The 14,732-nt window shown below is 42.0% G+C and overlaps 1 protein-coding gene across 3 annotated transcripts in view; it reads right to left on the reverse strand.

Annotated features, from left to right (window-relative positions):
* Positions 1 to 572: 572 nt before the first annotated feature.
* Positions 573 to 14,732, reverse strand: part of LOC129865600 (myotubularin-like) — a 58,576-nt gene continuing 44,416 nt past the window's right edge. The window contains exons 12-16 of one of the 3 annotated variants that reach the window (XM_055938500.1): positions 14,667 to 14,714; positions 14,197 to 14,289; positions 10,995 to 11,108; positions 9,530 to 9,706; positions 573 to 1,176 (exon numbers count right to left, since the gene is read on the reverse strand). In XM_055938500.1, coding sequence (XP_055794475.1) covers positions 997 to 1,176; positions 9,530 to 9,706; positions 10,995 to 11,108; positions 14,197 to 14,289; positions 14,667 to 14,714 — 612 coding nt within the window. In that variant the 3' untranslated portion in view covers positions 573 to 996. Of the gene's footprint in view, positions 1,180 to 9,529; positions 9,707 to 9,737; positions 10,178 to 10,304; positions 10,341 to 10,994; positions 11,109 to 14,196; positions 14,290 to 14,666; positions 14,715 to 14,732 lie in introns of those variants that run through there. The other 2 variants (XM_055938499.1, XM_055938501.1) reach the window with 2 other exon arrangements.

Genomic DNA, 14,732 nt, shown 5'->3' on the forward strand with positions numbered 1-14,732 from the left:
GCTGTTACGAATGTATGCAGTAAACTGAAGGATGCAGATATTCAGAGAATTTAAGTGAGTTGGGACTGGGGAACTGCAGGGTTTGTACTTAGCCAACTTATGGGAGTCGACTGAAGTTACTCTAGTTTGTTTTCCAAACCTCACTGGTTGACTGGACTGGTATTGCTCATATTGAAGACATTTGTACAGGTGCACACTGATTTAAGTCAGCCAAATGCACTAATAGTCAAACTTTCTCTTTTTAGTATGTTTGTCATAACAGTTTAACAATGCCCTTTTCAGGTCTTGGAGTTGACACAGTGTACAGAGTTCAAGAGGAGCAGGGGCTATGTTCCCATTCTTTACCCTTCTGGAAGTGTGCACTCGTTCACACCCCTAATGGATTTAAAATGAATGGACTGGTGTGAGTAATACGATGGAAACTACATCCAGCCTTGCTTTTACCGATGCAATGCATAAGCATGACGGGGAGTAAATGAGTGCACACTTCTATGTAAAGTGTAGAGTATCGTAATGCAGCCATTGAGTTTTAACCCTTCACACATGTCCTTTAGTATAGTTTATCTACAACACACTGAGTATTTATTTTATTTTGTATTAAGGCTTCTCTGTTTTTGCAGGAAAAAAACAACGTTATACAAAAGTTGTCAAAAGGCTGTACTGTGACATATTGCATAATCACCATAGTTAAGTTTTTGTTATGGTTATACGTCATGATTTCCATGTTATTTATCGTCTCCATTATTACTTTACTAACGCTATGTACAAAAAACTTATTGTGTCTGTGTCTGTCAGGGTCAAATTACATGTCGATTCAGGAAGTGAATTGAAATCGTAATTTAAGAATCTGAAAAATTCCTATTTGGAATAAATGTCACTTTTCAACTCTTAAATTAGGAATTTCTATTTCCTTTGATTCATTGACTGAATTGATATTGAAGTAATCTCAACCCTGACGAACAAACACACACTCACGTGTGTGTTTGAGTACCCCACTCAGAAAGGGGTGTGCAGGTGCGTGATGTGCTGTGTGGGCGAGGCCGCATTGGGGGCAGAGCTATTTGATAGATGGGAGGAGTTAGGTGAGGAGTCAGTGAGCTGCAGTTCCTCTAGTTTCTTCAGGTATTCGTCTCTCAGTGCCAGGAGCTCCATGTAACGCTGTTCCACTGGACTCTGCTGCTGTAGAATAGAGTAGAGACAGATAGAGTCGAGTACGATAGGATAGATTACAACCACCACCAGGTGGAAGCAAAGAGAGAGAAATGAGAGGAGGGAGATGGACGGATGGGGAGCAAAGAGGGAGAGAGAGAGACGGGGGTAGGGAGCGGGATGAGGAGGGGAGAGTGAGAGAGGGGGGAGAGAGTAAAAAATACTTGAATGATATGCAAACAATGCAAAAAGATCAGCAAATAAACAAACAAAGAGGTGTACAGACAGATTTTCTCTTTTTACATTTACATTCTACACACATTTTACATACAAAGCATTTTTTACCACAATAGTTACAGTATATAGCAAGAATATAGTTATTTGATATACATTACATCTGGATAGATAGTACTTAAACACATACAGCAGGGGTGTCAAACTCATTCCTGCTGGTTTTTGGTTTTTCCTTTTAATTAAGCCCGAGACAACCAGGTGAGGGGAGTTCTTTACTAATTAGTGAGCTTAATTCATCAACCTTATACAAGGGAAGAGTGAGACACCGCAGACACTTGGCCCTCTGTGGAGTGAGTTTGACACGTGACATACTGTATACATTATATAGTGTCAACTATTAGAGTGCATTCGGAAAGTATTCAGATCTACACACAATACCCCATGATGACCAAGCAAAAACAGGTTTAGACATTTTTCAACATTCATTAAAAAATAAAATAAAAAAAATTAAAAAATAATCACATTTACAGAAGTATTCAGACCCTTTACTCAGTACTTTGTCGAAGCACTTTTGGCAGCGATTACAGCCTCGAGTCTTCTTGGGTATGACGCTACAAGCTTGGAGTTTCATTATTCTCTGCAGATCCTCTCAAACTCTGTCAGGTTGGATGGGGAGCGTTGCTGCACAGCTATTTTCAGGTCTCTCCAGAGATGTTCGATCAGGTTCAAGTTCGGGCTCTGGCTAGGCCACTCAAGGACATTCAGAGACTTGTCCCGAAGCCACTTCTGCATTGTCTTGGCTGTGTGTTTAGGGTCGTTGTCCTGTTGGAAGGTGAACCTTCGCCCCAGTCCGATGTCCTGAACATGTTTTCATCAAGAGTATTTATCTGGTCAATATATCAGTGTATTATGTCTGTTTGTAACAGTGTGTTATACAGTTGAAGTCAGAAGTTTACATACACTTAGGTTGGAGTAATTAAAACTCTTTTTTCAACCACTCCACAAATGTCTTGTTAACAATCTATAGTTTTGGCAAGTCGGTTAGGACATCTACTTTGTGCATGACAAGTAATTTTCCAACAATTGTTTACAGACACATTATTTCACGTATAATTCACTGTATCACAAGAAAATTATGTCATGGCTTTAGAAGCTTCTGATAAATTATGTAAATTAGCCTGAGTCAATTGGAGGCGTACCTGTGGATGTATTTCAAGGCCTACCTTCAAACTCAGTGCCTCTTTGCTTGACATCATGGGAAAATAAAAATAAATTGGCCAAGACCTCTTGCTCCCAAGTCTGGTTCATCCTTGGGAGCAATTTCCAAACGCCTGAAGGTACCACGTTCATCTGTACAAACAATAGTATGCAAGTATAAACACCATGGGACCACGCAGCCGTCATACCGCTCAGGAAGGAGACACGTTCTGTCTCCTAGAGATTAATGTGCTTTGGTGCGAAAAGTGCAAATCAATCCCAGAACAACAGCAAAGGACCTTGTGAAGATGCTGGAGGAAACAGGTACAAAAGTATCTATATCCACAGAAAAACGAGTCCTATATCGACATAACCTGAAAGGCCGCTCAGCAAAGAAGAAGTCATTGCTCCAAACCCACCATAAAAAAGGCCAGACTACAGTTTGCAACTGCACATGGGGACAAAGATTGTACTTTTTGGAGAAATGTCCTCTGGTCTGATGAAACAAAAATAGAACTGTTTGGCCATAATGACCATCGTTATGTTTGAAGGAAAAAGGGGAAGGCATGCAAGCCGAAGAACATCATCCCAACCATGAAGCATGGGGGTGGTAGCATCATGTTGTGGAGGTGCTTTGCTGCAAGAGGTACTGGTGCACTCACAAAATAGATGGCATCATGAGGAAGTAAAATTATGTGGATATATTGAAGCAACATCTCAAGACATCAGTCAGGAAGTTAAAGCTTGGTTGCAAATGGGTCTTCCAAATGGACAATGACCCCCAGCAATACTTACAAAGTTGTGGCAAAATGGCTCAAGGACAACAAAGTCAAGGTATTGGAGTGGCCATCACAAAGCCCTGACCTCAATCCCATAGAATATTTGTGGGATTGAGGGATTCTATTGTACGGGATTGAGGGACTCCAACCCTGACTCAGTTACACCAGCTCTGTCAGGAAGAATGTGCCAAAATTCACCCAACTTATTGTGGGAAGCTTGTGGAAGGCTACCCAAAATGTTTGATCCAAGTTAAACAATTTAAAGGCAATGCTACCAAATACGAATTGAGTGTGTAATCTTCTGACCCACTGGGATTGTGATGAAAGAAATAAAAGATGAAAAAATTATTCTCTCTACTATTATTCTGACATTTCACATTCTTAAAATAAAGTGGTAATCCTAACTGACCTAAGACAGGGAATTTTTATTAGGATTAAATGTCAGGAATTGTGAAAAACTGAGTTTAAATGTATTTGGCTAAGTTGTATGTAAACTTCCGACTTAAACTCTATGTATGCTCTTTCTAATTATCTCTCTCGGAGGACCTGAGCCCTAGGACCATGCCCCAGGACTACCTGGCCTGATGACTCCTTGCTGTCCCCAGTCCACCTGGTCATGCTGCTGCTCCAGTTTCAACTGTTCTGCCTGTGGCTATGGAACCCTGACCTGTTCACCGGACGTGCTACCTTGTCCCAGACCTGCTGTTTTCAACTCTCTAGAGACAGCAGGAGCGGTAGAGATACTCTGAATGATTGGCTATGAAAAGCCAACTGACATTTACTCCTGAGGTGCTGACCTGTTGCACCCTCTACAACCTGTATGTGAATATGTGATTGCATTATAAATTGTATTTTCATGTTTAAGAACTCTTGGAAGATTAGTCCAAATGAGGACTAACAGAGATCCTAATAAAATCAAACCTCTGTACTTTGCTCCGTTCATCTTTCACTCAATCCTTACTAGTCTCCCAGTCCCTGCTGCTGAAAAACATCCCTACAGCATGATGTTGCCACCACCATGCTACACCGAAGGCATGGTGACAGGTTTCCTCCAGACATGATGCTTGGCATTCAGGCCAAAGAGTTCAATCTTAATTTCATCAGACCAGAGAATCTTGTTTCTCATTTACTGAGAGTACTTTAGATGCCTTTTGGCAGACTCCTCGCGGGCTGTCATGCCTTTTACTGAGGAGTGGCTTCACTCTACCATAAAGGTCTGATTGGTGGAGTGCTGCAGAGATGGTTGTCATTCTGGAAGGGCCTCCCATCTCCACAGAGGAACTCTGGAGCTCTGTCAGAGTGACCATCGGGTTCCCATCTCCCCCAATTGCTCAGTTTGGCCGGGCGGCCAGCACTAGGAAGAGTCTTTGTGGTTCCAAACTTCTTCCATTTAAGAATGATGTTGCCCACTGTGTTCTTGGGGACATTCAATGCTGCAGAAATGTTTTGGTACCCTTCCCATGATCTGTGCCTCGACATAATCTTGTCTCGGATCTCTACAGATAAAAAACCGAGCCATGAGGTCGAAGGAATTATCTGACATGCACTGTCAACGGTGGGACCTTATATAGACAGGTGTGTACCTTTCCAAATCATGTCAAATCAATTGAATTTACCACAGGTGGACTCCAATCAAGTTGTAGAAACATCTAAAGGATGATCAATGGAAACAGGATGCACCTGAGCTCAATTTCGAGTCTCATAGCAAAGGGTCTGAATACTTAGTACCCTCTATTTTCCAACTGTTCTGGTTCACATACAGTACAATCAAAACCTTTCTAAATCGCATAGTATGTACAGATTGTAAGTTAAGGATGAATATTTTTCCTATATGTATTTTTATAATGATGATTGATTGACTATGGCTTTCCAAATCTCCCAACAGTGCTATTTGTAGGGTTCATTTTAGGTAAATGTTTTGTTTTCAGCCATTCCTGAACCTGACCAGAAACTAGCTACATACTGTAGGGGCAATATCAAAATAAGTGATCCAATGATTCTGTCTCTTCGCAGAAAAATCTGCCCATAACATTCTGTTGGCAAGAATTTTGTACAATAATTTTAATAGAAAAAAAACTTGAATCAAGCGTTGTTTTGTGTATCACTTGATAAATCATGTGCCATGGAATCGGCACATTGAAAATCTGTATGGCGCCGCTGTCAACATGTTGGTCCTCAAATGAAATTGTTATATTTTTCTATTTATGAACATGTTTTGGTGCCAATTTTAGTCTTTAACAAAGGGAAGACAAAAAGGTTTCTCTACCTTCTCCACTTGCCTCCATTTTTGCGGTAATGCTGCTATCAGTTGGTTCTAATTTTAGATAACAAAAATACATGGAAATGTTCTCTAACTGCACATTACTCCAACTTTCCTATTCATAATATCATTAGCAAAGATAGTTCCGTATTTATTTTTATTCCATACATTTAAAAAATATATATTTTTGATCAATTAGTATATTTGAGTTTAACCATAATATTTGTTCTGTCTTTTCTGGGGGATGAAACTGGAATTGCAATTGTATGGATTGTTTTAGAAAGGGAAATAATTAGAAAATGGTTCCATTTTCAATTAACTGAAAGTGACAGGTTCTAATCTGGATAGAGGTTTAATGATTTAATAATTTTAGCCTCCTGAAATCATATTCATTACACAAATAAGCATGTTTAATTTTGTCTGGCTTATCGTTCCAAATAATGCTCAATATTTTTTGTTTATATAATGAAAAAAATGAATTGTTCGGAATAGGCAGGGCCATAAGTAAACAGATAAACTGGGATATGACTAAAGAATTAAAATCAGGGATATTTCTCCACAAATAGACCCTACAACATAGGGTCAAATGACTCAATCCTGACTTGAGATTCAATAAGACTTTTTTCTGTCAATTCTGCATTGATATTAATGTGAGGTTCCTCTTTAAAAAAGGTATTTTCGGATATTATTCATCCTGATCAGACAGGTTTTTTTTTTTTTTACATGGGCTAAAATTGGAGATAATTTAAGACAAGTACTGGAAACAGTAGAATACTATGAAACATCTGGGAAACCAGGTCTGGTATTCATGGTAGATTCTGAAAAGGCTTTTGATAAAGTACGACTAGAATTTATATATAACGGCCTGGACTATTTGAATTTGAGAATCTCTTATACAATGGGTTCAAGTTATTAGTAAAACAACAAATAATGGCTACTTCTCAGAAAGAATTAAACTGTCGGCGTAAAACAAGGTTGTCCACTGTCGGTGTATCTATTTATTATGGCCATCAAAATGTTAGCTATTAACATCAGATCAAATAATAATAGAGAGGGGCTAGAAATCCAAGGCTTAAAAACAAAGGTGTCAGCATGCAATGACAACTCAAGTTTCCTCTTATATCTGTAATTTGGATCTCTGCACAGTCTCATAGAGGATCTAGATAATTTGTCTAACCTCTCTGGATTACAACTGAACTATTGTACGATACGTGTACCATATTACGTATTGGATTGCTAAAAAAATACAACTTTTACATTACCGTTTAGTTAATCAATAAAATAATGGTGAAGTGGACATACTCAGTATTCATATCCCAAAAGAAAGAAATGAATTCACTACAACAAATTTCAATAGAAAGTTACCAAAAATAGGAAATAAGATCTTGCTACCATAGAACAGTGCTGACTGGAGAGCTGGATTCAATTTTCGCCTGAAATGACATGCCTTGTAGCTCAGAACCTGAAGCAAGGATATTCTAGATACCATTTGAAAGGAAACACTTTGAAGTTTGTGGAAATGTGAAATGGCTGTAGGAGAATATAACACATCAGATCTGGTAAAAGAAAATACAAAGAAAAAAATAACTTGGGGGGGGATTTTTTTGTACCATCATCTTTGAAATGCAAGAAAAGGCCATAATGTATTATTCCAGCCCAGGCGCAATTTAGATGTTGGCCACTAGATGGCAGCAGCGTATGTGCAAAGTGTTAGACTGATCCAATGAACCATTGTATTTCTGTTCAAACTGTTGCATCAAGACCGCCCAAATGTGCCTAATTGGTTCATTAATAACTTCAAGTTCATAACTCTGTACTCTCCTCAAACAACAGGATGGTATTCTTTCACTGTAATAGTAAATTGGACAGTGCAGTTAGATTAATGCTATGCCCTATTTTCAAGGATTTTTGCACCACAACACTGAAGTCTAAAGGGCCTACAGTTTTTTAGATGAACTGGATCTTTATACTTACCACCTGGGTCCTGTAATAGTGAAATCAGACCTTCTTGCTGAGTACCTGATAGTTTACCATTTTTATAGGAGTGGTTAAAATTTGAGTACATAAAAAAAAAAGATATACCTCAACTGGTATGCCATCCAGCCCTTGAGTTTTCCCTGGCTTAAAGGCATCAAGAAGTTCATCCTCTACAATTTGGCCTTCACACAAGTCTTTCTTTACAGCTGTTCATTTTACAGTATTAGGGAAAAAAATCCTTACAGTTAACTTCAGTTAGTGGAAATGGAGACTGCAGAGAACATATGCTTAAAGTATTTTGCTTCCTCTTTCAAAATATAATTTGGTGAATCATGGTTGACAGTGTGTGTGTGTATTGTGTAAAGACGATTTTCAGCTCCAGTGACTCAGGCCCTGCCGAGGGGGGCCAGGGATGTTTCGGCTAGAGTGAGTGTGTGTGTGAATATCAGTGTGTATGTGTGTGTTGAGGATGGGAGGGGGGTTAAAAGAGCCAGAGGGTGAGAAGGGTGTGTGTGTGTAAGAACTGGAGGGGGCAGGCAGCAGGTGCTCTACAGACATAAACAAGTATTTAATTTACACACACACACACTGCAAGCCCTATAGGATGCCACGGCATCACTGCAGCCAAACCAACCAATCCCCAGAGGCGATACTTCACACTCAGACTGACCACACGATAACCACAACTAATTGTCCGGTGTATCTGACTGACAGTATGGTATATTCTGTGTTTTGGCTAAATCCGAACAAAACGTCAGCTAGCCCACTAGCTTACCTGGATTATCAAAATCAATCAAATCAAATTTTATTTGTCAGATGCGCCAACAACGCAGTTTTAAGAAAATACCTCAAAAAAAGTAAGAAGCAAGAATAACAAATAATTAAAGAGCAGTAGTAATAAACAGGAGGTACCGGTACAGAGTCAATGTGCGGGGGCACCGGTGTCGAGGTAATATGTACATGTAGGTAGAGTTATTAAAGTGACTACGCATAGATAACAACAGAGTAGAAGCAGCGTAGAAGGGGGGGGGGGGGGGGGGGGGGCAATGCAAATAGTCTGGGTAGCCATTTGATTGCTGTTCAGGAGTCTTATGGATTGGGGGTAGAAGCTGTTTAGAACCTAGATGGACCTGTTGGACCTAGATTTGGCGCTCCGTTACCGTTTGCCGTGCAGTAGCAGAGAGAACAGTCTATGAATAGGGTGGCTGGAGTCTTTGACAATTTTTAGGGCCTTCCTCAGACACCGCCTGGTATAGAGGTCCTGGATGGCAGGAAGCTTGGCCCCGGTGATGTACTGGGCCGTACGCACTACCCTCTGTATTGCCTTGCAGTCAGAGGCCGAGCAGTTTCCATACCAGGCAACTGCTCAGGATCGTCAGGATGCTCTCGACGGTGCAGCTGTAAAACCTTTTGAGGATCTGAGGACCCATGCCAAATCTTTTCAGTCTCCTGAGGGGGAATAGGTTTTGTCATGCCCTCTTCAAGACTGTCTTGGTGTGCTTGGACCATGTTAGTTTGTTGGTGATGTGGACGCTAAGGAACTTGAAGCTCTCAACCTGCTCCACTACAGCCCCGTCGATGAGAATGGGGGCGTGCTCGGTCCTCCTTTTCCTGTAGTCCACGATCATCTCCTTTGTCTTGCTCACGTTGAGGGAGAGGTTGTTGTCCTTGCACCACATGGTCAGGTCTCTGACCTCCTCCCTATTACATTTATGTTATAAATTTGTAACATCAGTTGTGATTGTTATAACAGTATTATTTAGGCCTTATGTACGAGGGTCTAGATAACGATACAGTATATTAGCTGGACTAAATGTATGTTAGGACTGTGTAATATCAGTTGTCATAAGCGGACATTATGACAGTGTTATGTAGCCTTATTAGAGGGTAAAGTGTAACCGTACTTTCATTTATTCCTCCCATCCCGCTGTACCTGTTGTCGTATGCGTGGGTTCCAGCGGATGTAATAAGTCACCCAAAGCTCTAGGTGTCTCATGCTGGCTACGGGATAGAGGACCCTACTGGACTCAGGAGTGTAGAAGGGGTTCAGGTAGGAAGTAGAGTCACTGTTCACCAACGACCACAGGGACACTGTCTTAGACCGTACCTCCTGGAGAGAGAGAAGGAGAGAAGAAGAAAAATGATTTGTTTAGAGAGAGTGAGAGAGAGGGATGAGGAAGAGAGAGAAGGGGTTCAGGTTCATCAATGACCACACCTCCTGGTGAGAAGAATAATACTTTAGTTAAAGAGAGAGAGGTGGGAAGTATCACTGTTCACCAACGACCACAGAGACATCGTATTACACCGAACCTCCATGAGAGGGAGATGGAGGGGAAGAATAAAAATTGAGAGAGAGGGGTGTAGAAAGGGTTGAGGTAGGGGACACGTCACTGTCGACCTAACCTAACGTAGCAGGCGTAGAAAGACGCCTGAGCAGAGTTCGCACTTCAGTTAGGTTGAAAATACTGTATCCCTGAAAACCGGACGTTAATGTTTTCTGGCGACTCCACATAGGCTACTGTTGACCAGGGACCACAGAGACACGTCTTGGACCACAGAGACACGTCTTAGACCACACCTCCTGGAGAGAGATGGAGAGAGAGAGGGATAGAGCGGGAGAACGATCAGACGTTTTTTTGTCCAACGCAACCTACAGTTAATAGATATATTTAGCATACGGCCCATGCTTGAATCAAACCCTGAATTACCTGAGCCATTGGAACCACAGATAGATGGAAAGCAAACTAAAGAAAGAGCAAATACAGCAATGAGTCTCTGGACCAATAATTAAACCCTTCTGCAGTCCACAAATTTTAACACTGGGATGTAAAGGGAGAGGTGTGTGTAGATAAGAGGGTATCTGTGTTTTCTAGATGTACTGTTACGCAGACAGTCTCTTTGTTTGTGTCATAGAGCGAGTGCAGTGTGTACTACTGTGTGTTGCATCCCCCCATAGTGCATTATTACTGTCTGTTTGAAACTCAGAACCAGTGATGCGTCCCGTCTTTCTCCCTCTCTCTTCTGCTCTACTTCACATGATCAGGATGGAGAGAGGGAGGGGGAGGGAGCGTGGTGGGACAAAGAGAGGGAGAGAGACATATTAGACAGGGAAATGGTTGGAGATGGAGAGAGGGTTGGGAATGAGAAATATTGTAGAGAAGAGAGGGTGTATTGGAAAGGAGGAAATTACCAAAAGATAGAGAAGTGGAGCTCTGACTCATTATGTTGTGGTCTCAGATACTTGCAGTTGTAGAGGAACAGAGAGAGCGATAAACAGAGGGAGAAAAATAGATAGAGAGAATGAGGAAAGTGACAGCATAACTTACGTTGGTGTCCCAGGCGCTCCAGAAACAGAGAGAGAGAGAGAGCGATAAACAGATAGTAACAGTCTGACTTACGCTGGTGTGTCTGGCGCTCTCACAGTTGTAGAGGAAGGTTCCAAAGCGACAGCTGAACAGGTGATCCAGGATGGTCATTAGGAGCCGCTCGTTGAACTCAAACGCTGTCGGGAACTGATGGGGAAATAAGGAAAGAAGAGAGGAGAAGGAGAAAGAGAGAAATGTAAAGCCTGGATGGCTTTCACTCCAGCAGTGATAAATTCATTAACTTATTTGACGAAAAGATCATGATCATTAGAAAGCAAATTATGGACTCCTCTTTAAATCTGCGTATTTCTCCAAAGCTCAGTTGTCCTGAGTCTGCACACAACACTGCCAGGACTTAGGATCAAGGGAGACATTCAAGTTTTTTTAATACTATATCTCTTGACACATTGATGAAAATAGTCATGGCCTCTAAACCTTCAAGCTGCATACTGGACCAAATTCCAACTAAACTACTGAAAGAGCTGCTTCCTGTGCTTGGCCCTCCTATGTTGAACATAATAAACGGCTACCTATCCACCGGATGTGTACCAAACTCACTAAAAGTGACAGCAATAAAGCCTTGCTTGAAAAAGCCAAACCTTGACCCAGAAAAATTAAAATAAATAACTAATCGGCCTATATCGAATCTCCCATTCCTCTCAAAGCTGTTGCGCAGCAACTCACTTCCTTCCTGAAGACTAACAATGCATACGAAACGCTTCAGTCTGGTTTTAGACTCCATCATAGCACTGAGACTGCACTCGTGAAGGTGGAAAATTACCTTTTAATGGCATCAGACCAAGGCTCTGCACCTGTCCTCGTGCTCCTAGACCTTAGTGCTGCTTTTGATACCATCGATCACCACAATTATTTTGGAGAGATTGGAAACCCAAATTGGTCTACACGGACAAGTTCTGGCCTGGTTTAGATCTTATCTGTCGGAAAGATATCAGTTTGTCTCTGTGAATGGTTTGTCCTCTGACAAATCAACTGTAAATTTCGGTGTTCCTCAAGGTTCCGTTTTAGGACCACTATTGTTTTCACTATATATTTAACCTCTTGGTGATGTCATTCGGAAACATAATATTAACTTTCACTGCTATGCAGACAATACACAGCTGTACATTTCGATGAAACATGGTGAAGCCACAAAATTGCCCTTCCTGGAAGCCTGTATTTCAGACATAAGGAAGTGGATGGCGGCAATTGTTTTACTTTTAAACTCGGACAAAACAGAGATGCTAGTTTTAGGTACCAAGAAATAAAGAGATCTTCTGTGACATCTAACAATTTATCTTGATGGTTGTACAGTCGTCTCAAATAAAACTGCGAAGGACCTCGCCGTTACTCTGGACCCTGATCTCTCTTTTGACGAACATATCAAGGCTGTTTCAAGGACAGATTTTTTCCATCTACGTAACATTGCAAAAATCAGAAACCTTTTGTCCAAAAATGATGCAGAAAAATATATCCATGCTTTTGTCACTTCTAAATTAGACTACTGCAATTCTTTACTTTCCGGCTACCCGGATAAAGCACTAAATAAACTTCAGTTAGTGCAAAATACGTCTGCTAGAATCTTGACTAGAACCAAAACATTGTATCATATTACTCCAGTGCTAGCCTCTCTACACTGGCTTCCTGTTAAGGCTAGGGCTGATTTCAAGGTTTTACTGCTAACCAACAAAGCATTACATGGGCTTGCTCCTACCCATCTTTCCGATTTGGTCCTGCCGTACATACCTACACGTAAGCTACGGTCACAAGACACAGGCCTCCTTATTGTCCTTAGAATTTCTAAGCAAACAGCTGGAGGTAGGGCTTTCTATAGAGATCCATTTTTATGGAATGGTCTGCCTATCCATGTGAGAGACGCAGACTCGGTCTCGACCTTTAAGTCTTTATTGAAGACTCATCTCATCTCTATGATTGAGTGTAGTCTGGCCCAGGGGGGTGATGGTGAACGGAAAGGCACTGGAGTGACGAACCACCCTTGCTGTCTCTGCCTTGCCGGTTCCCCTCTCTCCACTGTGATTCTATGCCTCTAACCCATTTTATGGGGGCTGAGTCACTAGCTTACTGGTGCTCTTCCATGCCATCCCTAGGAGGGGTGCGTCACTTGAGTGGGTTGAGTCTCTGACATGATCTTCCTGTCCGGGTTGGCGCCCCCCTCGGGTTTGTGCCGTGGGGGAGATCTTTGTGGGCTATACTCTGCCTTGTCTCAGGGTAGTAAGTTGGTGGTTGAAGATATCCCTCTAGTGGGGGGGTTATATCCTGCCTGGTTGGCCCTGTCCGGGGGTATAGTCGGACGGGGCCACAGTGTCCCCCGACCCCTCCTGTCTCAGCCTCCAGTAATTATGCTGCAATAGTTTGTGTCCAGGGGCTAGGGTCAGTCTTATATCTGGAGTATTTCTTCTGTTTTATCCGGTGTCCTGTGTGAATTTAAGTAAGCTCCCTCTAATTCTCTTTCTTTCTCTCTCTTCTAGGATCATGCCTCAGGACTACCTGGCCTGATGACTCATTGCTGTCCCCAGTCCACCTGGTCGTGCTGCTGCTCCAGTTTCAACGGTTCTGCCTGCAGCTATGGAACTCTGACCTGTTCACCGGACATGCTACCTTGTCCCAGACCTGCTGTTTTCGACTCTCTCTCTACCGCACCTGCTGTCTCTAACTCTGAATGATCGGCTATGAAAAGTCAACTGACATTTACTCCTGAGGTGCTGACCTGTTGCACCCTCGACAACCACTGTGATTATTATTATTTGACCCTGCCGGTCATCTATGAACGTTTGAACATCTTGGCCATGTTCTGTTATAATCTCCACCCAGCACATCCAGAAGAGGACTGGCCACCCCTCAGAGCCTGGTTCCTCTCTAGGTTTCTTCCTAGGTTCTGGCCTTTCTAGGGAGGTTTTCCTAGCCACCGTGCTCCTACATTTGCATTGCTTGCTGTTTGGGGTTTTAGGCTGGGTTTCTGTATAACACTTTGTGACATCAGCTGATGTAAAAAGGGCTTGAAAAATAAATTTGATTGCTTGACTGGTTCGAAAACAATTTGTAGGCTCTGTCTCAGTTATTATTTCCTTGATTCCTTGCATCCTCTCTCCTTACTTCCTTCTCAAAACCCATTGGAGAAGAAGGTCCGAGAGGGACCTTAGGCCTTCTCACCAATACGGTGGAGACAAATTCAGATAGAGCCGTAGCCATACACAGGTGAGTGAGTGTGTGTACCTACCTGTTTGGTCATCTGCCAGACACAGTCTATGAACTGTACAAAGATAGGAGACCTATCCTGGTCTGCATGGTTCTTATCCCCGTGTCCTATCCTCTACACATACACAGACAGAGAAACAATATGGCGTGTTATCAGCTTCCTGTCACTGTAGTTTGTACTTTTTGGTCATTTACATGCTGTAAGACAGAGGTGATGTCTATGCAATCACACAGTCATAACATTGCAGACAGTATAGGTGCCGTCAACAGGGAAGTTGGTACAGCTGGAACAGCTGGTACATCACATGGAGCGACAATTGCAGCACTGGGACTGATTTATACAAGAGTGAGGGCACATATACGTTTCTAGAAATAATGAGTTATATAGAAAGAAATACAACTCTGAACATGGACAGCACAGAGCCTGGTTTTCCTGATCAGAAATGGGATTAAATGTCTACAAGGAGAACAAAACGCCTTTGTCTGACTTACAGAGGCAAACTTGTGTCCGAAGCTGATCCACTCCTTCTCCAGCAGCACCTGAATGAATTAATAAAT

Source organism: Salvelinus fontinalis, chromosome 11 (assembly GCF_029448725.1).
Source record: "Salvelinus fontinalis isolate EN_2023a chromosome 11, ASM2944872v1, whole genome shotgun sequence".
In the NCBI taxonomy this organism is placed as follows: Eukaryota; Metazoa; Chordata; class Actinopteri; order Salmoniformes; family Salmonidae; genus Salvelinus; species Salvelinus fontinalis.